Below are 25,352 nucleotides of genomic sequence, written 5' to 3'. Positions count from 1 at the left end.
CGGTCCCCCAACAGTTGAAACATCTCAGAGGATCTGGGATGTATATTTTAACTGGTTCCATGGTGTAACCAATTTTAATTTTAGATGGAATTTTTGGAGTGTTAAATGTAATAATATAAGTATTTTTTCTGAATTTTTCTTTATATAGATTCTTTTATAGTTAATGAATCCTTGCTTGCTCAGTTCATTCTGGATTTCTTCTGGTGAAACAAGTGATAGTGCCCGGTTTCGAATAACTTCTTTGGATTGATTTAGTCTATTGTATGGAATGACTTTAATGTTATGGAAAGTTTTCATATTTTCTAAGTTTAGGCTTTGGCTTATTGTCTTAATCTCGATTAATAGGTTACCGTCTTTTGTTTTTTTAACCATTTTTGGGTTTACTTTCCTAGTTAACACTTTTTTGATGAGAAAAGGGGATAGTTTTGACATCAGAGTTTCATCCAATGATTCTAATACTTAGTAGTTGGGGAAATCTGAATTTTCCTCAATTTCTCAGTTCGATAAGGAGCGTTTGGGTTATTTTGTTGTTTCGACATAAATATGGATAAGAGTTTTGTTGCTTGTGTTCTCTACCCACCTCGGAGTCTGATATTGGGACTTGTCAAGGGGGAAACCCATTTGCCTTGACAGTCAAGGCTAGACAGGCAGTATACTCAGTCAAGTAAGAAATACCGAGCATCTGTCACTACCCAAAGAGTGAAAAAAGTTGTGTTTGCAGCCATGTTGGAACTGGGTTCTACACTTACTGATTGACCCTTGGCCAGTGCTTTCAAACGTCCACTTTGGGTGTGAAGTTTTGTTAGTTTCTATGGTTTTGCTTGAGAGGATTTCTTTTACTAATTTTAAAATTCTCAGTTTAGTCCAAACCATTGATAGTAGACGTAGGGCTTGACCTGACTAGCCAATTGATTGGATCGGGCCCCTCCGACTGCCCGCCTAACCGAGGTAATGGCCAAAGTGATGTGTTGGGAAGAGGGGGGCTTATGAACTCGTCCTCCATGACTTTCGATCACTAGGATTCTGTTCCAAAGTGTCATGGGTCGCCACCCACGGCCAACAGGTGGCCCCATTGAGGGACTTTTACCCTCTGCAGAGGGCAGTCAGTGTATTCTAATGCTCCAATGACAGGGCCTTTGCAAAAGGAAGTAGAAAAACAAATAGCATCAATATTAAGTGCATTTCATATCAGAAAGCCAATATCTTAAGACAACCTGATCTGATAGCACCAGGGAAGAGCATGGAAAGGAAGGAGGTGATGGAAAGAAGGGAAGGGAGGTGAAAGAAAGTATAGAAAGGAGGTGAGAGAGAGTATGAAAAGGAAAGAGGGAAAATAGAGTATGGAAAGAAAAGAGGTGAAGAAGATAGCAATCATCCAACCATTCTCTACGAACTCTTATGTGTAGATATATATTTCTTTCTAGCTAGCTCTGGTATATTTGTTCTATTTAAATGATCTTCTTTTGAAAATTAATGAGTAAAAAGGTTTTTGTAATTATACATTTTTTTTAATTTATTTTCATTACTGGTAATATCAACAAAACTATTGCATATATATAGCAGAAATAAGACAATAAAATTACAAATGAAGAACACCAAACATTAATTTATTATAAACTGTTTAAAAAGTTCAAATATCTCTGGGTTTGCATCAGTGCTATATATATCGCATCTCCCAAATATCTATCGTAACCTGTTTTGATAGCTATATAGGAGTAATAAATAAAATAGAATAAACTTTCACATTTATTTTTTTAGATAACTATATTCAGCCTAGAATTTCATTTTTACAAAGTGCATTTGAAGAATCAGGTGATGTATTTAATTTTGATTTCATTTTAATAGCTCTTCTTAACCATTTTCCCACACCATCTATATACACCTTATTTTTATTAAAATTATCACAAAATGTGAAACATATTTTTTGTAATGTAAATTTTTCATTTAATGAAGAAAAAAAGAAGGTTGAAAGCATTACAAAATATAAAGTATCTGATTAGATAACTCTTATTTGAAATGAGATTGATTTTCCCTAAATAAGGGAAAAATAATTATCAGATGTTTGTTTTTTTTAAGGGATAATCAGATCCTAATGGAATTCACGGTAAATTAATTTAATTTGAGATAATTAATGCCACCTAACATAGCATGTCAAACATCACAGTCAACATTGAGAGAACTATCACATCAGCTCCTATTTCTAATAGGATTATCAATTTCTACTTTATTTGATCGAAAGTGAATGCATTAAGTAAAAGTAACAATTTTTGTATCAAACTTACTCTGCCAACATGATGTCCATCACAGGTATCTTTACACAAAATATCAAACAAGTTGTCCGAATAGGACATAATGATTGAAAGATTTTCCCTGGAAAGATTTTCAAATTCTCCTTCAGAATTGATCAGAACTTTACTGACGCCCATCATATCCATTTCTGGGACATAAAACATTAAGAAACAAAAACAGAAATTAGTTTAATTTTTTAACATTTGAAAAATAGCAAAATAAGTTACAGCATTTATTAGTCTATTATTTGATTAATTTCATCAACAACTTTAAAATGGTATTCCACTATACAATCAGTGATGAGAATTTGAAATACTTGAGCAATAAATACCCCCCTCCTATATATAGATATACATAGATATTGAAATAAGATATAAAAATAATTTTTATCAGCTTGCTAGAAAAAACTGGTTTGACATCAAAAGATGCATCTAGCAAATTGTTGATAATTATGATATGAAAGCATTGAAGAAAACAGATATCTCAGAAAACCATGTTATCAATTTATAAAGTTTTTTGTTTTTGTTTTTTTAAAATAAACAGCCTTGTTTGTCATTGAAAGACCTGTGCTAAGCATGTACCTGATAATGACAGACCTTTTGAAACTTGACAAGAATGATTACTTATTAAATTGCAAGTAAAATTAAAACTTACCTGAAGAAAGCCAATTTGGCAAGACTGATTTTTGCGCAATTTGTAAGTAATAAAGAAGAGCACCATAGAGATATATTCGCACTTTCTGTTGGCTTCCACCTACAGAAGAAACAAGAAAGCAAATAGAATTAGTTCTCCATTTTAGATTTAAGAAAACTTACATTTAGTTAAAATGCAAACTGTATCATTACTTACATGACTTTTGTATATAATCAAGAATGCCTTTCAGAACTATATGTAAAGATGTTGCAAAAAGAGTTTGTGTACCAGTCCTAGAATCAGAAATGACTAACTGAGAACTGTTCTGTTGAAGTTCTTCAGTAACAGACAATGATTCGGTCATAAAGCATCTCCTTAGATTAGCCATTACAACATGGACAACACCAGCAACTGGAGCTGTTAACTCTTCAAGTGTATCAGTGTCGGCCACCTGCAAGAATATAAAAAAAAGAAATCTGAATTAATAGAAAACTTTGGGGCACTGGATAATATTTAATTTCTAAGTAGCTAAGCTACCCATCATCAAATATGTTGAATAAATCAAATTGTGTGCATGCATGTATATATATATATATATATATATATATATACAAGATTCAAATCTTGGGGTTGGTGCAATCTTTACATCTAGCCACACTGATGAATTTTGAAAAGATGAAACCAAGGTATGTGTATGACATTACACACACACATTTATGCTTCTTTATGAGTGAAGCACTCTTATGGAGTATGTGATTATTTCTATTTAAGTTTAAAGCTAGATTTTTTCGATAAAAGGAAACATTATCGCAATTATCAATATCGTTTACAAGTGATTTTTTTCAAATAAAGTATTAGCTAATTAGCTTTGAAGGTAGGCCACTTGGCTGTCACAATGACAAAGGTTCTGGTTTGGTGTGTTCACTACATCTAAACATACTGATGCATATGTGTGTAAAACTGATACAATTAACATTGTCATTTATGTGATTTTCAGAAATTTTATAAATAAATAAAAAAACAAAAGTACAACAATCAATTTAAAACTAAGAAATTTGTTTGTTTTAAATTTAAAGCAGATTAAAAAGAAATTCATTTCTGCTCAAAAAATGCTTTGTGTCACATGAGTAAAACTTTATCTGTATACATCAAACCATGTTTGTGGTGTTCGCTATGAAGAGGACAAAAAATAGTTTATACCATAGTTAAAAAAGTTATCTTTTTATATTTATCAAGAGCAGATACCAATTTCTCAAATTATAATATACGGAACTAGAAACCAATATACCAATAGGAGAGTTCACCACAAATTTTTATGTAGGATCATCATATTTTCAGGATTTTTAAAAACAATCTTGTCTGGGAGTTTTTTTGTTTTAAGAACCAGGCTTTAGTTTGTATAGTACTCTTTCAGTGGTTATTATAACTCAGCCAAAATCTGCAGCTATTGATACTGGCCTGTATAAATACCAAAAAATTTTAATTCCAGAAACATGTAAGATAAATGGAAGCATGTCTAGAATCATAAGAACCGATAAAATTTCTTGGGAATTCATTAAAATAATAAAATAATACATAATAAATAATACATGTTCCAGACTCACTAAATTAAAAATCAACATTACTGTTTTGTATTTATACATTTCTACGGATACACAGTTTGTCATTTATGAGTCATCATTGTCACTAAATGTAGTAAAATCTGAAATTGGGATCCCAGCAAATAGTATCCAGTGCTTTACCAATTGAGCTAACAAAATTTATATTAGAAATGTAAGAAATTATATGACATTTAAATATTTACAATTTCCATTGTAGAGGACCTTAATGATTGAATTTATTTGGTAATTGCCATTATATCAGAAATAATAAATGCGTATATTTTTGTTGTATGCTGAAAATAATAATTTTTCTCAGTGCAGTGTTAATTCTACCCAATAACAATTCATTTAATAAACACATTTAATCTCTCACAGAGAAAATAAAAAGACAGTTGAAAAATGCTCAAAATGTTTAATTTTTAAGTGATTGCTCTCAATTATACTGTATTCTGAATATTTTTTAATTGTATTCCAACCATAACTTACACAACATTTGAGCTTTGTTCAAAAATCTTATGGACATTTACCTTGATTAATAAATCCTGTAAGAGTTCAAATAAGAGAGTTTGCTGACTTTCTTTATCTAACACTTCATGAGAACAAGTAGTAACAAGTACTTCAATGACCTGCCGCCACGATTCAAAAGCTGCAGCTTTTGAGTAAAGGTTTTCATTCAGATTGTTGCGAGCAACGACTTGTTCAAGAATCTGTTCAACTTCCTGGAAAGATTTTAAAAAAAAAACAACTTTTTAAATTAAGAAATATTTCAGTTGAGTAAAATTAACAAAACACTTAATTGAGTTCTTAATCTATAATTAATAGAACATTTCAAAAAATTTAAGTGATCATTAAAGTTTTAGAACAATCAATAAATAATTACAAATCATTTAAGAACGACAAGAAAAAAACTCCAAATTTAATTTCTCTAACCTACAGAATAAAACTGATTTATATAAAAAATGTTATTTGTTTTTGTAAACAGTTTGATGAAATTCAAATTACAAAAACAGTTTCTGTTTATCATGTTTATTCTTATTTTTTACATATCTCATTTTTAGTATGTATATATTCATAAAGATATTACGACCAAACAGAAGAGAATAAATAGGAGTTTGGTTACATCTTTGCAAACATTTTGTAAGATTAATTTTAGAAAAGTAATTTAAAACTATTAAATAATTAAAATCATTTTTTTTCTTAGACTTAATATAACAGACCTTTTTCTAAAAAGAATTTTATATTTTTTTAACATTATTTGGTTTTCTAAAATTTCAAATTAAACTTACGAAATGTTTTCAAAGCTGTGACCAAACTCCTATTTAAAATTTGCTCCACCATGCAAACAGAAGTTATTTCAGATTAATAACCACTGTCAATAGGCCGGGCATATTCTTTTCTCTCTACAAGGAGCTTACCCATTGTGGTTAATACCACCAGTGAAATAATGAGAAAAAAAAAATTGTATATACAAGTAAAAAACAATTAATCTAGCTATAGCCTTTACAAAAAAAACAAAAAAAACAAGGAAACAAATTTCACATTTAGGTAATTTGGAGAAAAACCAAAAAGATGATTGTCATAGTATTATTTTTAATTCCAATGTTGAGGAAATATACAGAATATGGCCATAGTTATATTCATTCATTGAGAAAGACCAAGAAGATTATTTCATATTGTATTTTCAATATCAAAATTTCGGATAAGCGTAAAAATTAATTGTTGTCAAAAAATAAAACATTTTCAAATAGCTAAAGTATTTCAGTTTTATAACATCTTAAGATGAATATACAAATATATAACGATTTTTTTTTTTTTTGAAGTGGGGTTTATAACAGGTATGGAATTTACAAAACTGCAAAGAGAAAGTTTACTGACCCTCAAAATGAGAACTCTTTCACCAGCCATTGTAGTTCCTTGCAAATTATTCAGTTCACCAATGAGAATATGATGCAAAGCTTTTACATCACACACTGAAGGGCCATTCTTTGGTCGTTTACTACAAGATTTTATAACTTGTTCAACTAAATGTTGTTCAAAGAATTCATAATTTTCTTTTTGAGGACACTTTGAGGTAAAATCAAGTGAATCTAAAAGGCGAAGAATTTTACGCCTAGTTTGGGTACCTGAAAATATGATTAAATAAAAAATGATTATGAGATACATTTCAACACAAACATGAAAAAAAATTTTTTTATTAGATTGTCCAGATGCTGCATGTTGATGATTGCCTGTGAAAGAATGGAAGATCTATTTGTTAAGAATTGGATAAATGCTATAGAAAGTAAAGGTTTGAAACAACTAATGAAAAGATCAGTGGTTGTAAAGATTTCCAAGAGGAAAAGTTCCCTGGCTCAGTTTGTGAAAAAGAATTGGGTACATTTTTTTGTGGTACATATATGAATTGGGTACAAAATTGTGATAAATCTACCACCTCTATAGCAGATGATACTACATGCAAAACTGGTTTTATTTGTAATATATGAGAAAATGGAAATTTTCCATGAGTAGATGGTTAACCTTATTATAAATTCAAGATGCCCATCATCACAATATGTAAATTTTACAATTTATTTTAATAGTCCTACTTATACGCTACATATGTTATATACATGGTTTTGACCGTGGCTACCGAGAGTAAGAAGAAGGCCGATGCACATGATTAAGTTGTAGGTATAGACAGTTTCCGGTATTCAACAATGTGGTCAGGTTAACAGGTATAAAAAAAATATGGCTACCAATATGTGTTACCGATTGTCCATGTATGTTCTAAAGAGAAAGAACAATTCTCCATTCGGATAATAATTATTATAATTGCACATTTGGGATAATTTTAATCAAAATATAGTAAGTGAACTCGTATTTTAACTTTTTGGGGAGAAAGTCGAATATTTCATTTTACTTATTTTTACTGCAAAACAAACAATTTTTATATAATATTTTTCAGTCTGTTCTTTTAATAATAAATAAAACTTTTCACTGAGTATTTCCAAATATTTTAAAGTTAGCATTTTTCACGATCAGTAAATTTTCACTATTTTAGCACCGGGCATAATTTATTTTGTTGAAATATATTTGAAACTTCAAGTTTTGTTTTTTATATAATATTGTAAGTGTAAATAATTTATATGACGAGTTTGTTTTACTATAGACATAGATTCGAAAAAGTTGTCAAAAAACAAATATATAACAAATAAATGTTATCAAAGGAAAGATAAGTTACTTTTCTACCACATTTATTTGGTATATATTTGATTTTTGACCACTTTTTCGAATTTATGTGTATGGTAATACAAACCCAAAATTTAATTTAACTTGAAAATAATATTTAAAATACATATACGTACACCCTTATTATTATCATAATAATAGTAATAATAATAAAAAAAACTGGTGTAGATGACATAGACTGGCGTCACACCACACCAACTAGTTGTGAAGGGTCAGGGAGGATGGAAAGACCTGGGGAGACTTGTTGTCACTTGGTCTTCAGGGAACACCACAGGTTACTGCCAGTGAGCAATCAATGATGATGGCCTGTGAGACAACTAATATGCTACACATTTTGATGAAAAACATGGGGAAAAAATGGACATAAAAGTACAGAAAATCAAAACTTTAAATATAATCTTCCCAATAAGGGGCACTCTGAATAGGAACAAAATTAATCTCAGTCATGTAAGATTCCTCCTCCACCGACCGAGGACAGAAAAGGTAAAGTGTAGCATCGAAACAGATACTACCGTGACCATCATTTATAGATGGCCTGCCAGCTGAAAAATGACATCGCCATAGGTCCTAGCAAGCAAGATAAGTGGAACACAGACTGTCGATAATGAGCAGACATTTTTTACAGAAAGCGTTAGAAAACTTCAAAATTGGATTAAAAAAGATAAACATGATACTTTGTACTAAAACTCATCCAATATTAAATTATTATATTATTATATTTATATTATATTAATAATAAAAAACGAATTGAAAGGGAGAAAAGTTGTTAAAAAGTTTAAAAATACGATTTGATTTGCATGAAACTGAAGTTTATTCTTTTTAATAGTTTAAATAAAAATGAAGTTTAAATAAAAATGAATAATAAATATTTTTAAATCAAAAAAGCAATATTTTAAAAATCAAAACTGAAAAACAAATGATAAATTAGTTTAACTGAAATACGAACAATTAGTTTAACTGAAAAACGAACAATAAATTGGTTTAACTGAATAACGAACAAGAAATTAGTTTAACTGAATAATGAACAATAAGTTAAAAATTAAATTCAAACAAATGTTAGTATAAACAAAGTTACTAAGGCAGAAATATTTCAACACTGAATATTAAAGCTTTTCAAAATCTGTTGTAGAATTTAATTAAAAGTTTGAATTTTTCTTTTTCTCATATTTTTTTTTTTTTTTACTAATATTGTCATTCTCTTTGCGACAAAAATTGTTTATAAGGGAATTCGATGAACATCAAATATCAGCATTTTTTCAATTTGCTGAATAGTGTGACATCACAAGAGTCAACATGAAATAATCGATTTTGATCAGCCAAAATATTTAAAGTTATGCACATGGCTAATTTTCTCTGATGAATTGAATGTAAAAAAGAATCGCATTTTGTAAGTTTGTTTATAACTATATAATTATATAAGACAAAATTATTAGTTATATCATTTGGGTATAGCAGAGAACCTCTGTTAATACCCTGAAAGTAGCTGTTTAGTTCAGCTATTTCTTCAACAGCCTCTCTCCCGGATATTAAATTTTTGCAGCTATTGCATTTCAGTTTTTTGAAAACTGCATGACAGCAATAACCTGCTAAGTATAATATAACAGGAAGTACTTCCTTGCATTGATTAACATCATCTTCTGTTACATCTATGTTAAATTTATAAACATGTAACTCTTGCTCCCTTGTCATTTCATCCCAGTTTCTTTTAAATTTTTCAATTCAATAGTTTGATTAATTGGTAAGCTCAATTTTAAAACCGAGTTTTTTTTCACATTCATACACCTGACGTATCAATATATTATACTGATCTCCACTGAGTTGTTGATACTGGCCAAACCTTGCCTCAAGGTTATCTGTCTGAAACTTTCCTGGTAATATATACACCATGTTCAGTACATTTATACAATATTTAGTCAATTCTAAAATTGTGTAAGTAGTATGGTGCAAAGCAGTATATGTTTCCTTTGTTAACTTACCAGTTCTTCCAGGAATGCTATTCCAAGTTTCTAATTAGTCACAGAACACATTTAGGAAACTATAATTATCACTATTTAATGTTAAGTGGATTAGCATATTTATTACGAAGTCGACAACCTTTATATGGTGTTTTCACATTCAGTATTGTCCACCAAATATAAAATATTTGAATCTATTCTGCGATTTCTGCATAATTTGGCAAGCATTCCTGTTTTCCTAAGGTTAGCAAACCTTGAATAGTATATTCGTTGAAAATTTGCAAAACCAAATTAACATTTTGCCTTTCAAAAGTAGTCGGAGAAAGAGATTTTGAAGTCAACTTATAGCAATATTTTACAAGTGATTGAGATTCTAGGGCATAAAGTTTATGTAAACTAGAAAATGGAGCACTTTGGATGTTATCTAATTCATGATTTCCATTATAACAAAACTTTGGGAACATCATGCATTTATGTTCATCTTTTGACCAAGCCAATTGTTTCTAATGCATTTTAATATATGCACTGAGTTGAATAAGACGAAAAGAGGGCTAGACGTAGACGTTCTAACTGGATGGGGATATACAATTGAAAGGTTAGATGGGCTACAAAAGAAAGACATAGCTTTTTTATTTACTGCATTATTATCTGTTATAACAGATAATACCTTAAACCCTATATCTTCTAAGCCAATTATTACACGTTTAATTATGTCAAATAAGTTCTCAGCTAGAAGACATTTAGTTGGCATAACATGCACAACATTCTTATTAATACACTGCTAAGCATAAAAGCAAATGCACTTATGGCAGGTTCATTGCTGTTAGCTAAGCCAACAATATTACCACCTTTATAATCAAGACAAGGTTTGAGATGTATTTCATCAACAAGTAAAGATACTGTGATGTCATTCTGCATTAGTAACTTGAACTTACTTTTAATATGCATGAGAAAATTGTTATTGTGTTGTTCAATGACAGGATTCATAGAAGTTGATAAGGTTAATCTTCAAATGGTTGAATAGCATGGTAAAATGACATTTTTAGTGTCTCTTAACAGTCTGTACCCTCTAGGGGAGCAGTTATATAATAAGGAAGAAAATACCATCATTTCACTTGAATAATTAACCTTATTCATTGTCATTATATTAATTTGTTCATATATGAACTTGATGGCATTAAAATATTTAAATGATTCATCTTGCACTAATAGCAAAAATGATAGGATTAATTTTAATAAAGAACTTATATTAGAAGTTTTAATTTCCTGTTCTTGGATATCCATTTTTTTCATGTTTTCCATCAAAATCTGCAGAGTATTTTCCTCTGTTACATATTTAGGAATTCTATACTCCCCTATAGCACTCATTTCCACATCACTACAGAATACTCTAACGTTTAAAAATTGTTTAATAATAATAGAAATATTATTTTTTTATTGCCGGAATTTTGTAAACACTTTTTTTTAAATAAAAAATAATATTTCTATTATTTTTTAAAACAATTTTAATAGTTTATTTTGGAAGTATATTCTCCAAAATTCTAACACCTACAGGGCCACGACATTTACCACAAATAATTATTAATAAGCTTTTGGGATAACAAAAACGGTCATAAACTTAACAAAAAAGTTTAATCTATTTCACGCTGATATAAATATTGCACAGTAAAATAGTTGAACTAAAAAGATAAATGATTTTTCTTATTTAGAATTATTTAAACAAGGAATTCTGTTTTTACGATATCGCTTTTATTAGATTGTTAGGTTGTTTCACCATACTCCCCATAATTTATTATTTCAGCACATAAATTATATGTAAAATTCATTTTTTATATACATACTTTCATTTTTATTTTAGAATACGTTCTAAAAAAATAAATAAATAAAAAAGGCGTTTGTTTTTGTATTAAATATCTCAAACATTTTAACACTTACTCTGCTATATTTTGATGGAGCAAAATCCTTTCTTTTTATTGCATTAATCCACTGGTAAATTATTTCCTTTTTTTTGGGAAATGTAAACACAGTAACTTTTGGTCCATTTTCGTAGTTACCTCAGCATTTTGGAACTATACATCTTGACAGCATGTTTAAATTTATTTAACCTTCCAAAACTTTAAACCAACTTCCGGTTTAGTCATGAGACACGTGACCAAATTTCAACAGACTGATGTTCATGACGTCACCAGACTAAATTATAGTTGTCGTTAGGCGATCATATTATGGTAACCACAATACTACACTGTGATCTTGTTCCAAAAGCCAAAAAATATTTGTGTTTAATGTTTCTGTAATTGTTTGCTCCCTAAATTCATAATTCAGTTTTATCAGTATTAAATTGTATATTGCTTTAAAATTACTAAATTTTACATAGATAATATTTATATTTTATATTGAATAAAGTTCAGTTTAAGTATTAATCAAACTGTGTTCCTTTTTCTTTTTAAAAATGTTTTATTACTCTTTTTCAAATGGCCCTCATATAGTACTGATAGTCTGACAAATCTTACCTACTTTGCCCGCAGACATTTTTCAGTTAACAAGCCTTCTTCTTATTCTCGGTGGCCGTGATTTTGACTTTACAATGAAAGATTAAGCTAAGAGTCATTTTAAAAATAGGTGTAAAAAAAAAAATATTTATAAAAAGATTTCAGTGCTCAATGGCTAAGACCTGATGTCCTCAAGGGAAGATCAAATCAAGTATAGGGAGATGAGTGTGGAGCAGAAAATTTCAATGGTATGGCCATATTGAAAGAATGGATGAGAGTTTTTGGATTAGTAGATGTAGAACAGGGTCACTTCATTGGGCCAAGAAAAACATGGGAGGAAATGATAAAAATGGACTTGAGAGAAAGAGGGATGAATAAAGACCTAGTCAGAGATAGGTTAATTTGAAAGTCAATTATGTATAACAGGATGATGATGATGATGATGATGATGATGATTTACAACAAGGACTTTCACAATTCCTCTGGCTCTGTCAGTTCTCCAGTTTTAGATGGTTCACTTTCCCATGCTTTGTCTTCTCTTTAAAAAGGAATTTATTACTAATTACCTGAAGTGTCTCTACCAAGGAATACCGATGGTGCTGCTCAGGCATTTTTTGTACTGCTAATGAATTGCCTTTTCAACTTTGTTTTTATTAAAATCACTCCAGACAAAATAATGAAGCTACTGAATGTAAGGAACCAACAAGAAAGTTGATTATAGTAAAGACAGTAGATGCCTATTTATCTTAGTCTTGAAACGACCAAGTTTAAAAATAAGGAGAAATTAGTCAGCAGGAAGAGGGTTCCATAAGCTTGTAGTTTTTGGAAATATGAAGCTGTATTATAATGAGGCATCCAAACAGCAAATTGATGGAGACCACTAGACCAACGCAATAAATGAGCCAAAATAAAATTAGCAGGAAACAGATCAGACAATTATGAAGAACACATACCATAATAATATTTATAGAATAGAGTGAGACTAGCAACATCACATATGTGAGAGAGAGAGGTTACAGAGAAGATAGGGTAAGGCCAATTAAATTGCAGATACATTTCTGTACTTTTATCAAGAACCCTCGAATGCACAGAGATTCACTGACCCAAATATAACAACAATACTCCATTCATGGTTTGATAGATTTGTAGAGATAGAGAATAGCCTCAAGTGTGAGAAAGTGTTTAGAATGATACAAAGAACCTACTTTAGAAAATCTGAAAGTGTAATAGATCTAATATATATACTTCAAGAAGGATTTGATGAGAAAGAAAAACCAAGAAGTTTCAGAGTCGATTTTTTCTCAAGAACAAAACCATCCATGAAAATCTTAGGAAGAAAAAGGATACACCTACGATTGAAAGACACGAGCTGAGTCTTAACAAGATTAGATGAAACAAGCCATTTCGTACCCCAGTCTACAACTGAACCCAATTCAACTTCTAGATTAGCTGCATATTTCAACTGATCCGAGGGAGGGGGAGAGACAATATCAAAACAGAGTGTGGTATCATTAGTAATGATATTAATTTTCTGAACAATATTCACTGGAATATCCTTGATATAAAAAAAAGAGAGTTGAGCCAAGAATAGAGCCCTGAGGAATACCAGCATTTATTGGAAAAAAGAATAAAGAAACACTATCCAGAGGTACTCACATGCTTCAATCAGAAAGAAAAGATCAAGAACTTCCCTACTAATACCAAAATCTCCAAATTTATATAACAAACCAGAATGCCACATTCTACCGAATGCCTTCGAAATGTCAAGTGCAATGGCCCTAACCTCTCCTGAATTATCCAAAAACCGACAAATCTGCTTAGTTACAAAAGTTAAAAGATCAGCAGTTGAACAAAAACTGTGAAACTAACCCAAACATCACTAAAGAGGCCCAAATTTTCCAGAAGATCAACGAGCTTGCTGTTGGCTAACATCTCAAAAACTATGCTAACAACATAGAGGAGACTAACAGGATGATTCTTAGTTGGGTCGGATTAACTACCAGCATTTTTAAAGATAAAAACAACAAAGGACTCCTTTCAGCGAGAAGGGAAACATGATTTTTATAAAGAGATTGAATAATTTGGAGTAGATAGAAGAAAGTTCAGGAGTACAACATTTGAGAATGACAACAGGAATTTAATCAGGACCAGAACCTTAGACTGGTCAAAATCAGAAAAAATTCTAGCAAACTTCTTTGGAGAGATAATTATAGAATCAAGGCACAGACTTATCAGTTTTTAAAAATCCAGAAAAATAGCACCAGAATCATTAATAGAAGAATTGTCAGCAAAAAGATGAGTAAAGAGATCAGCCTTACCCTTAGAAGATGAAATATCATGAAGACCATCAAAAAAGAGAAGGAATGGCAGACTGGCCACTATTAACTACACTCTTATACATTCTCCAAAAATCACAAGAGCTAATCTTTTGAGAAGTCACATATCATTTGAGTAGCTAGACTTTGCATCAGAAATTGCTCTCTTGCAGGCATTGCTAGCTCTTCTATAGAATTGTCTAGAAGCCTCAGAAACATCCTGATGATACTGATTATGATGGGCAATAGCAGAAGCACAAACAGATGAATACCAGGGATGAGAATGAGGTTTGGTTTGAAACGAAAGATGAGAAATGAGGATGTCAATTGCAACAAGAAACCAGTCAGTAATCTCCTTTGCAACATCATTTGGAATCAAACCAAAGATAAGACCCCATCAAACGTCACATTAGCTGTGAAGCCCATCCTAATCAATCCTTCAGTAGTTAAACGTCTTCCTATGGAAGGAACGATCAATTGAAAACTTAACAGAAAAAGAAATCTCAACATCAACAACAGCATGATCAGAAGAACTCAATGAAGGAAACAGTACAAGATTCAGGAACAGAAGTGAGAAAAAGATCAAGCAAGGATGATTGATAACATGTGTAAAGAAGGTGACAATTTGGGACAAATCAGAAGACAGAGAAAAGTTAAAACAGAGTTCACAAGCTAGATCTGTGTGATTAGAGTGGGGGAGCCAGATAGAATGATGAACATGAAAGTCACCAAAAACAAAGATGGAGCTTGATGAGTAAAGTTACAATGCATTATCAATACTGCTGGATATCTGAGCATTCATTGTCAGAAGATGAATGATACAAAAAGTATAAATAGGAAAGAGTGTAGCAGATATCATTTAAGACAGATAAAAGGAGACGTATGAGATTCAAGAGTGGGGACACGTAAAATAGGAAGATCCTTGTAAAGATAAAGAACAAGGCCATATAATTCATGTAAAAGAGTCGAAAAGGCTAAGCAGACAATAGGCAAATAAGCATCCACATATAAATCATTGCTATTAATAGAAGGATCTAGATTAGACTCACAAAGCGAGGATATGAGAAGATTTGTAAATGAGAAAAGACTGGACATCGGAAAAGTTAGTCATGAGAATTCTGATGTTAGACCCCACTACCAGCATTCAATTCCTTGGACTTCAAACAGACTGGATCAAAACGTTCTTCAAGAATCCAATAGGAAGAGAAGGAGTTACTAGATAGTTACTTAAAACCTGACATGGTGGCTCATCTCCTAAAAAGGTAAATGAAATGAATATCAGCAATTGAACAATAAAGGATTTCTTCAGTCTATGAAGGAGATGAGCTGCTATCATGAGAATGACCTTACCCACAGAAATAGCAGATTTATCTGGTGTTTGCAATGTTTAAATTTATATGAACAGAGAGAAAATTCATACTTCACCTAAACAGTCAGTGAGAAACAATATCAAGAATCTCTGAAATAAGGTTTGAATAATTGTTTTGTTTTACTATCCATTTTGTATAAGTAAATATAATTTGCCTTTCCATTTTAGCAACAATAACAACGACAACATTTCTAACAATGTTGAAAATGCACATGAATCTGATATTAAAATGTTATTCAGATCATTTTTAGAATATTCTTGTAGTAGTTGTAGCAGATTTGCTGTTTAGTTGTACAAATATCCTCAAACCAAAAGGGACTCTTAAAGGTCAACATCTGTATCGAGCAGAAGCTTTTTTAACTGTTTCACAAACTTTAAATGAGTAAAATATAATCACATAATTAATGAAAATGTGATCATGTTATTGAACTTTAAATTAAATTAACCACATTGTTGAACAAATAATGCAAGATGAAGTGTTAAAATGATTAAATATATTTTATTTTATAATTTAACATTAACAACATTGAACAATAAAAATAAAGTTTTAGGTACTTATGTAATTTTTGGTACTGTTATTATTTTGAAATCCATTCTTAACATGGAGAGGGTGTTCTGTAACTATTCTGTGCTTCCACCTTACAATTAAAAAAACAAAAACAAAAAAAAACAAACGATATCGTGAAACTTTAATTTAACCTGAAAAAACTATTTAAGAATAGTGTGGTACCAAAAATACATAAGCACCAAATTTTGGTTTAATTTTACAGTAGATATTGTTCTCGGATGCATACGATGGCAGATTGTACCGCACTATTTTTATATAGATTTTTTTTCCAGTTTAAAATAAAGTTTTACAACATGTTTTTTTATTATTAAATTATAAGGTGGAAGCACAGAATAGTTACAAAACACCCTCACCTCTTCACTAAGAATGGTTTTAAAAATAGTGTTATTATTTCAGCACGGCACCAAAAATACTTAAGTATCTAAAATTTCATTTTTATTCTTCAATGTTTTTTATTCTAAATTATAAAATAAAATATATTTAATCATTTTAATACTTCATTTTGCATTATTTTTTTAATTTGTTAAACATTAAAAAATGTGGTTAATTTAAATTAAATTTTGATCACATGATTACATTTTCAATAATTGTGTGATTATATTTTACTCATTTAAAGTTTGTGAAACATGTAAAAAAAAAAAAAAAAGTTTCTGCTCGATACAGGTGTCAACCTTTAAGAGTCCCTTTTAGTGATTACCTGGTTTGAGGATATTTGTACAACTAAATGGCAAATCTGCCGTAGTTGCTTCCTCGTGTTGTATATTCTGCAAAATACCACATCGCATTGTTGTAGGATATCTACTTTTGAGTAAAGTTATAAAGGATGACCAGGCTACAACGCAAAAAATGTCCTAAATTGTTACTTTCATACATGAATTTAAAAACTTATATGGGTTTCAATTTCTAAAGCATTTATTATCTGAAGAGAACATTGACATATTTTTGGGAAAGTGAGGATTAAAAATACCCCCCACCCCTTTTAAGTGGAAATCATCAAACAAGAATCCTATTTGTCAAAATGATATCTAACTTGAAGTAAGATTCACAGTCCGCTGGAGAACTGATTATTTTTTGGTAATATATATATATGAAAAATAAATAGGGAAAACCAAAAATTGCTTATATGTTCATCAACATTTCATCTTTATTTCAAAACTATCAAGATGACGGATTTCAAAAAAAACATAAAAGTCAATGTTAACAAGGCCGATAGCCATTAGTCGCGTGCTCTCGTGTAATGAATGAATGCGTGAATGTAGGATTGACATGAAATTCTTAAAGATAAACTAAAATGATTGACAAATGGGCTGAAATGACTTAAATAAATGAAAAGTAAATGACTTAGAATGACTTTAATGAACTTAAGGATGAATTGAATGACCTTAAGAATGACTTGAATGCTTATAAAATAACTGGAATCCTTCAAAAACAACTTGAATGATCTAGAGAATGACTTGAATGGCTATGAGATTGTAAAGTGGATGATCATTTTACATTAAATTAATACAGAAAAGTGATCCCCCACTTTATATCATAAAGTTACAAACATAAGTACAGCATGTAGTAAGAAAGATACTACACTTTGATCTTGGCCAAAAGGCCAAGAAAAAGGTATTTATTTGCTCCCTCACCGAGCAAATTAGGCACAAGGCCGATTTTTAATGTGAGGAGTGAAGGGGAAATGGGGACCAACTCCCCGGGGAGTAGGTTGGTTGGTTGTTTTGTTTTATGGCATATCAACCCTTTTCAGTTATTTAATGCCGACTCCTTTGGGGGGAATAAAACTTTCAGGTTCTTACAGATTTCTTCAAATGTTTATTTATGTTGCTTGATTTGGTCCTAGTCTTCAGAATTATTTCATATTGAGGGGATTATTTTGTAGACAGATGTTTGCTATACTTGGTTTGTATAGTTTTATTATATATTGATAATTTGTTTGTTGTGTGTTTAGATGTTTTTTATATTTTCTCATTTGTGGTAATAAGTGTTTAAATTTTTCCATATATTCAAATTTTTTTAAGGAAATCCATAATTTTTTTTGGTTTGACTTCTTGGAGTATTTTTCCTAGTTTTCTTTTGTTGAAATATTTTCCTCTTATAATTTTGGTATTTTTACAATCCTCAAATATATGTATTATAGTCAGTAAGTATCCACATTGGCAATTTGGTTGTTGTTCTTGTTTTAATAATTGTGGGTTAGATGTGTATGTCTTATGTGGAGTCGATTTAGTATGACTTCTTCTCTTCTGTTTATCATTATTTTTTTTTCTGTGTCCATTTTTTAAGATTGGTTGTTATTTTGAAGAGTTTGTTTTCTTTATTCAGATTCCATGACTTTTGCTATTTCTCTTTTAAGTGTTTATTTATTGTTGGTTTCAGGTCTGTATAGGGAATTTTGAGATTTTTATCTATGGTCATTTTTAGCGATGACTTTGCTGCTAGGTCAGCTTTGTCTCCTCCTTTTATACCTATGTGACTTGGTATCCAGCAAAGTATGATTTCTTTTCTTTTTTTCTAGATTGTTTATTTTAATCATTATTATTATTAGGGGGGTTTCTAGTTTTTCCCCTTTTAGGGCTATTAATACAGATAATGAGTCAGAGAAGATGATACATTTTTGGTTGTGGTCTTCTGTTATGATATCAAGTGCCATATCTATGGCAGTTGCTTCAGTACTAAAGATAGATGCTTCGTTTGGTAATCTTTTTCTTTTGGTAGTTTTTCCTGTTGTTGCAGCGCTGCCGGTGCTTTTTGTGTCCTTGGAACCGTCAGTGTAAATGTTTTGATGGTTTGGAAATTTTTCTTTAATTTCTGATAATTTTTCCAGATAGGTGTCGGGGTGTGTTTTTGTTTTAGGGAGTTTGAGATCTAGTATTATGATGGGTTTTTGTATAGTCCATGGAGGGATATCTATTAATTTAGTTTTGTCAATTTTGTTTAGTGGGATATTTGTTTCTTTAATGATTTTATTCATTCGGAGCCTGAAAGCCTTTGTTTTGTTTTCATTTTTGCTGAATAATGTTCTGTATGATGGATTTAGTGTGCAGTTGTGGGCTGGGTTTAAGTTGCAGGATTTTAATTTGATGAGGTATTGTATAGCACGGGTCTACAACAGTATAGCTAGCTTTTCTTGTCTTAGCTTTAATGATGGTTCATTTGCTTGAATACCACTGGTTTCAGAGACTAAACGGAGACATTCATACCATGTTTAACCGCATGCTACAAACACGTTCCTCTCATACCACTTTAGTGGCTCCTGTATTCTTTATGATAAATACATATATTTTATACACTTTACTTGTGGTTTCTTTCGTTTGTAACCCCTAGCACGGGTCTACAACAGTATAGCCAGCTTTTCTCGTCTTAGTTTTAATGATGGTTCATTTGCTTTTATATAAAGACTTTCTACTGGGGAGGTGGGGAAGGCAGCAAGTGCAAGTCTCAGTCCCTGATGGTGATCGTGTCTAATGTTTGTAGGTATGATTTCCTGGCTGAACCGTAGATCATAGAGCCATAGTCTGATTTAGATTGAATTATTGTTTTGTAGAGTTTAAGAAGAGTATCCTGCTCTGCTCCCCATTTTGTATGAGCCACCACACGTAGTAGTTGTAGAGCCTGGTTGCATTTTGTCCGAAGCTTTTGGATATGAGGTATGAAAGTAAGTTTCTTGTCAAACGCTATGCCAAGAAATTTATATTCATCTACGACTGGTATTTCATCATTGTGTAGTTTCAAATTTGGGTTTAGGTGTAGCTTTCGTTGCTGACAGAAATGTATGCACTTAGTTTTTGTTTTTGATATTGTGAAGCCATTTGTTGTAATCCATTTAAGTATTTTGTTAATGGATTGCTGGAGTTGTCGCTTTATAGTGTTCATGTATTTTGATTGGTAACAGATAATAAAATCATCGACATACATGGCGCCATTTACCCCAGGATTGAGGCAATGGATTATGTCATTTATTTTGATATTGAATAGAGTAACTGAAAGTATGCTTCCTTGTGGGATTCCTTCGATTTGTTTTTCTGGTTTTGACAGAGTTGGTCCTATTTTTGTTCTAAAGATTCTATCTGACAGGAAGTTTTGGATGAATATTGAGTCTGCCTCTTAATCCAAGTTTGTGTAGATCTTTTAGTATCCAATATTTCCAAGTGGTGTTGAATGCTTTTTCCAAAAAAGACGGCAACGAAGTGTTCTTTTTTTTATGTTAGCTTCTCTGATGTTTCAAATCTAATTATGTTGTCATTTGTGCTCATTTTTTTCCGTAAGCTGCATTGATATTTGGTTATTTTATTATTCTTTTCCAAAAACCAGACTAGTCTGTTATTTATCATGCGTTCAACTGTTTTACATAAGCAGCTAGTTAAGGCTATTCGTCTATAATTTTGTGGGTTGCTATGGTCCTTGTTTGGCTTGAGGATTGGTATAATTGTTGTTGTCTTCCAGGTTTTTGGTAGTTTTCCCGTTGTCCAAATGTTATTGTACATGTGTAGTAAATATTCAAGGGATTCCTGGAGGGAGTTGTTTGATGAATTCGTATTGGATTTCGTCGGGTCCCTCTGCTGTGTTGCATGACATTTTTATTAAATTTTTTTAACTCTGTCATAGTGAACAGCTTGTTGTAGTGTTAGATGAAAAAATTAATTTTTTTCTTTTCTCTTGTTTTGATTTTCTGGGATTTTTTATTATTATTTTGGAGTTTTCTGCATAGGTTTTGGCCAGTAAATTTGCTATTTCTGTTTTAGTGGTGGTTTTATTTTGTCCTGTTACAAGATGTCTTATAGTGGAGGCTTGAGGTTTTCCAGAAATTTTTCTTACCATTTCCCAAATTTGTTTGGGTTTTGCATTTGTGTTGAGTTTACTTACATAGTCTTTCCAGCTTTCTTTTTTGGATTCTTTTATTGTTCTGCGTGATTTTGCTCTGAGTTTTTTAAATTCAATTAAATTTTGGGTGTAGACTTGAATTTTCGTAGAGCTGCACGCCAGAGTGTTATTGCTTTTCGGCAATCTTCATTGAACCATGCTTTATTTCTTGATGCTTTTGTTTGTCCTTTAGGTATGCATTCCTTTGCTACAGTGGTAAGGGTTTCTCTAAAATGATTATCTTCTAGATCTTGATTTTCATTTCTTATTAATCTTTTTTTGCATTCTCTTTGGAATTTCTCCCAGTCTGCTCTTTTTAGTTTCCAGTGTATGGGAGTTTCCTCATTCAAGGTGGATGTTTCCAGTACGATTGGGAAGTGATCACTTCCATATGTATCATCATATATTTCCCATGTAAAGTCCAAAGTCCATAAAAGTTTTTGAATCGCATACGCTTAAGTCTATTTATGATCCTGATCCAGTGGCGGGGTTTTGTTTTGTTGTTTGATAAGCATAAATTTGTGTTGTTTATGAGTGTTTCTAATGTTTTGCCTTTGGGGTCTAGCTTTTTTCTACCCCATATTGGGTTGTGGCTGTTGAAGTCTCCCAGCAAAAGGTAGGGTTTGGGGAGTTGTTCTATAAGGTCATTTATTTCTTTGGTATTTATAGTTTCATTTGGGGGTATGTATATGGAACAGATAGTGATGGTTTTATGTAATGTAATTTGAGTTGCTATTGCTTGTAGTTTTGTTTTTATATTTATTTTGCTATGAGGTATGTTTTTCCTGATGAGTATTGCTGTACCTCCATTAGCTCTGTGTCCTGTGTTGTTGATAAAATTGTATGCTCCGTAGTGTTTCATTTGCAGTTTGTTTTTTTCTTGTAGGAAGGTTTCTTGTAGGCAGATGACAGCAGGGTCTAACTGTGATATGAGCACCAGTAGCTCGTTGTAATTCGCTTTTATACCCCTACAATTCCATTGTATAATTCTGTGTGTAATGTTTTGTATTTTGGCTGGTGGTTTGGGTTTTGGCTGTCTATTATTGTTATTATTCATTTGTATGTTTTGTTGCTTTTATCAGCTTTCTTGCTTCTGGGAAGGTTTTGTAGATACTTGCAGAAAATCATCAACTTCCATTTTTTGTATTGTTTTAGTTTTTTGGTTTGATATCTCATTTGGTGGTATTTCTGTTTTAGATCTAGATTGGGAACGTTGTCAAGGTTTTTCAGTTTCCAAGGTTTTTGGCTTGTTTTTTTTGGGGACTCTTTGATTTTTTTTTGTTTTGAGTGCCTTTCTTGGTTCTTGATTTCGATTAGCTCAAATTTGTTTTCATCCTCAACCAGCACCATTTCTGTTTTTTGTTTATTATGTAGGTTTTCTTTAGTAGGTTTTGTTTTGGTAGGTGAAAAATCTTTGAGTTTAGTAGTATTAGTATCCGATAAGTTTGGAGTTTCAGCCTCATCTCTCTGGGACTGGGGATTCTCCTTCAGGTCCTATTTAGTTAGTTTAGTTATGTTTTCCTTTAATGTCCCCACTAGTAACTTTAATTCTTTCATCAGTTCAATTAGGTTGTTTTGTATTGTCAATTGTTTTGAGGTCGGGCTATTTGTGGTTTTTACAATACTTGAGTATGTTGGGAAATCTGGTGTGCCCTCAACTAGTCTTCTTGCTTTCGGATATATAAGATTTCTGGTGTGTTTGATTTTTGTTATAAGTTTTTCCTTTTTCTAAACTTTGCATTCCTTTGAATGGTTTTGCTTGCAGTTTGCACATTTTGCTGGCATTTCGCAGTTTATGTGTTCCCCAATTCCACCACAATTTATGCATGTTAGTGGTCTGGTGCATCCATCTTTGTGGTGGCCGAATTTATGGCGATTGTGGCATCGTAATGGGTTTGGAATATAGATTTCTACCTTTTCTATAATATAGCCAATTTTTATTTCTGTGGGAGGTTTGGGGGTATTGAAGTTTAAGGTGTTTGTTGGGATAGTTTGGTTATTTTTTTTTAATGCTTATTCTTTTGATTTCTGTGACTCCTTGCTCCTTTAAGTTATTTTTAATTTCTTCTGGCAAACAGAGTGCTAGTTCTGGGCTCTTTATTACACCTTTTGTGGAGGTAGGATTTTATTTTGAGGTTGTGGATGTGGTTTTGATTTAGGAGTGTATTTGCTGAGAGTTTGTTTGGTACTTCTATTAGGAGGGTGTTTTTTAGTTTTTTTGATTTGTGTAGTTTTGGTTATCTAATTTCTTTTTCGATAATGAATGGCGACAATTTGGTGATTGGAGTACTGCCCTCCATAGATTCCAAAACAATGAACCTTGGGAATATTCTCTGATTGTCTAGTTCTATATCTGAGTCTGATTCATCTTCACTTTCTGGATAGGGTCGTTTTATTTTTTTAGAAGCCATAAATTATCTTTTTTTTTCTTCATCATCCTTGCTCCCCGCCCTCCTCGGAGCCCTAAATTGGGAGGGGGGGGACCCATTCGCCCAAACACCTCAGAGATACAGTGAGTGTATCTGCTTATGACGGTTTCTACATTTACTTGGACCCAGCAAGTTATAATAAAGGGGTGTTGTCGCATCATGTTTCACTATTTGATTGACCCTTGCCATCGCCTTCTAGTATCAGTATATTTTTGTTCTTTAAAGGTGTTTGTGTGTGGTGTATTTGTATTTCTTTTGGTGAGGGGTTGCTGTTATTAGGGCTTGGCATGACTAGCCGATTGATCGGGTAATGCCTTCCCATCGGCCGTCTAACCGAAGTAAGGGCCAAAGTGGACTCATGGCCACTTGGGTCCGGGTCATGAGATACTCAGCCACCAGGATCCCGTTCTAGAGCATTACGGGTCGCCACCCACGGCCAACAGGTGGCCCCATTGAGGGACTTTTACTCTGCAGGAAGGCAGTCGGTGTATTCTAATGCCCCACCAACGGGGTTGGGAAATAGGAAAGGAAAAAGGAGAAGGAAAGGGGAAGGGCAAGGGGGCTGTTGTTTTTTGCAGAACATAATTAAGTTTTATAAAAGAGAATAGAAAAACAAAAAACAGAAAATCGATGTAGGTGCATTTCGTCTCAGGAAGCCAATAGACAGCCTGATCTGGTAGCACCAGCCGGGGAGTAGGGGAGCTGGATAGTGACAATTGGTATGAAGGGTTGCCCCTACATTGACCAAGGTCTTATATGTGGGGTTTCCCCAACATATGGTCTTTGCTTGTAGTATCTGTCGAAACAGATACTACACTTTGAGATATTAAATCCTTTATTTATGTTAAAAAATACATTGAAAATCAACAATGAACATAAAACTTCGGCACATGGCCAACTCAAAAGGGAGATTGTGAGGGTCGTTGGTCATCTTTGTCACTCCAGAACTAAACAAAATCAAAAGTTTCTCCCACCTAGTATCTTCTTTCACCATAATACCACATTCACCCTTTCATACTAGGGGACGTCATACTTAACTCCCAATTTATAAAACATTTTTTATTGACATGTAAAAACAAAAAAGATAACAATAAAATGGTACAATAATTCATTTGTGTCGAGGGTGGGGGAAGAAAAAACAAAAGGTGATTAGTAGGACCCTTCCAACCCCGTCTAGTTAATAGACTGCCCGTTCCACTAGGTTTGTAAAAGGAACCTCGCTTCTGCGGGTCAGTCTCTAGGTGGGGATGCCCTCTAGATGGGGGTGAATGGAGAAAAGAAAATTTTGTGGGTAAGGCATGGGGGTTTGTTTGTATTTCTTTCTCTCCAAGATGAGTAAAATTTAGAGGAGGGGTGAAAACAAAAATTGCAAGAAGGAGGAGGTGGGGATCTTGGAGGCTTCCTAATTGGGGAGGGATGGAACACACACTCAGCTAGCTGAGAGACTACTTATTTAATTTTACTTTACGGAACTGCGCGTTCCACACCTAGGCAGGGAACACGTATTCAAATTTGGCTCCTCTTCGTACACACAGACTTGCTACATGTATCCATCTTCTGTCAAATGCCGCGTGATGCAGCCTTCTTCTATCACATCTGATCTTCACCTGTAG

The 25,352-nt window shown here is 32.2% G+C and overlaps 1 protein-coding gene across 2 annotated transcripts in view; it reads right to left on the bottom strand.

Annotated features, from left to right (window-relative positions):
* LOC145276857 (nuclear pore complex protein Nup205-like) overlaps positions 1–25,352 on the bottom strand; it is a 393,804-nt gene that overhangs the window by 13,158 nt on the left and 355,294 nt on the right. For both annotated transcript variants that reach the window (XM_080128250.1, XM_080128251.1), the window contains exons 26-30: positions 6,399–6,646; positions 5,051–5,242; positions 3,139–3,373; positions 2,944–3,042; positions 2,283–2,437 (exon numbers count right to left, since the gene is read on the bottom strand). In XM_080128250.1, coding sequence (XP_079984376.1) covers positions 2,283–2,437; positions 2,944–3,042; positions 3,139–3,373; positions 5,051–5,242; positions 6,399–6,646 — 929 coding nt within the window. The remainder of the gene's footprint in view (positions 1–2,282; positions 2,438–2,943; positions 3,043–3,138; positions 3,374–5,050; positions 5,243–6,398; positions 6,647–25,352) is intronic.

The sequence above is a fragment of the Euprymna scolopes genome, chromosome 5, assembly GCF_053919585.1.
Source record: "Euprymna scolopes isolate OS-2025 chromosome 5, ASM5391958v1, whole genome shotgun sequence".
Classification (NCBI taxonomy): Eukaryota; Metazoa; Mollusca; class Cephalopoda; order Sepiida; family Sepiolidae; genus Euprymna; species Euprymna scolopes.
This window is presented reverse-complemented; position numbering and strand designations above follow the sequence as displayed.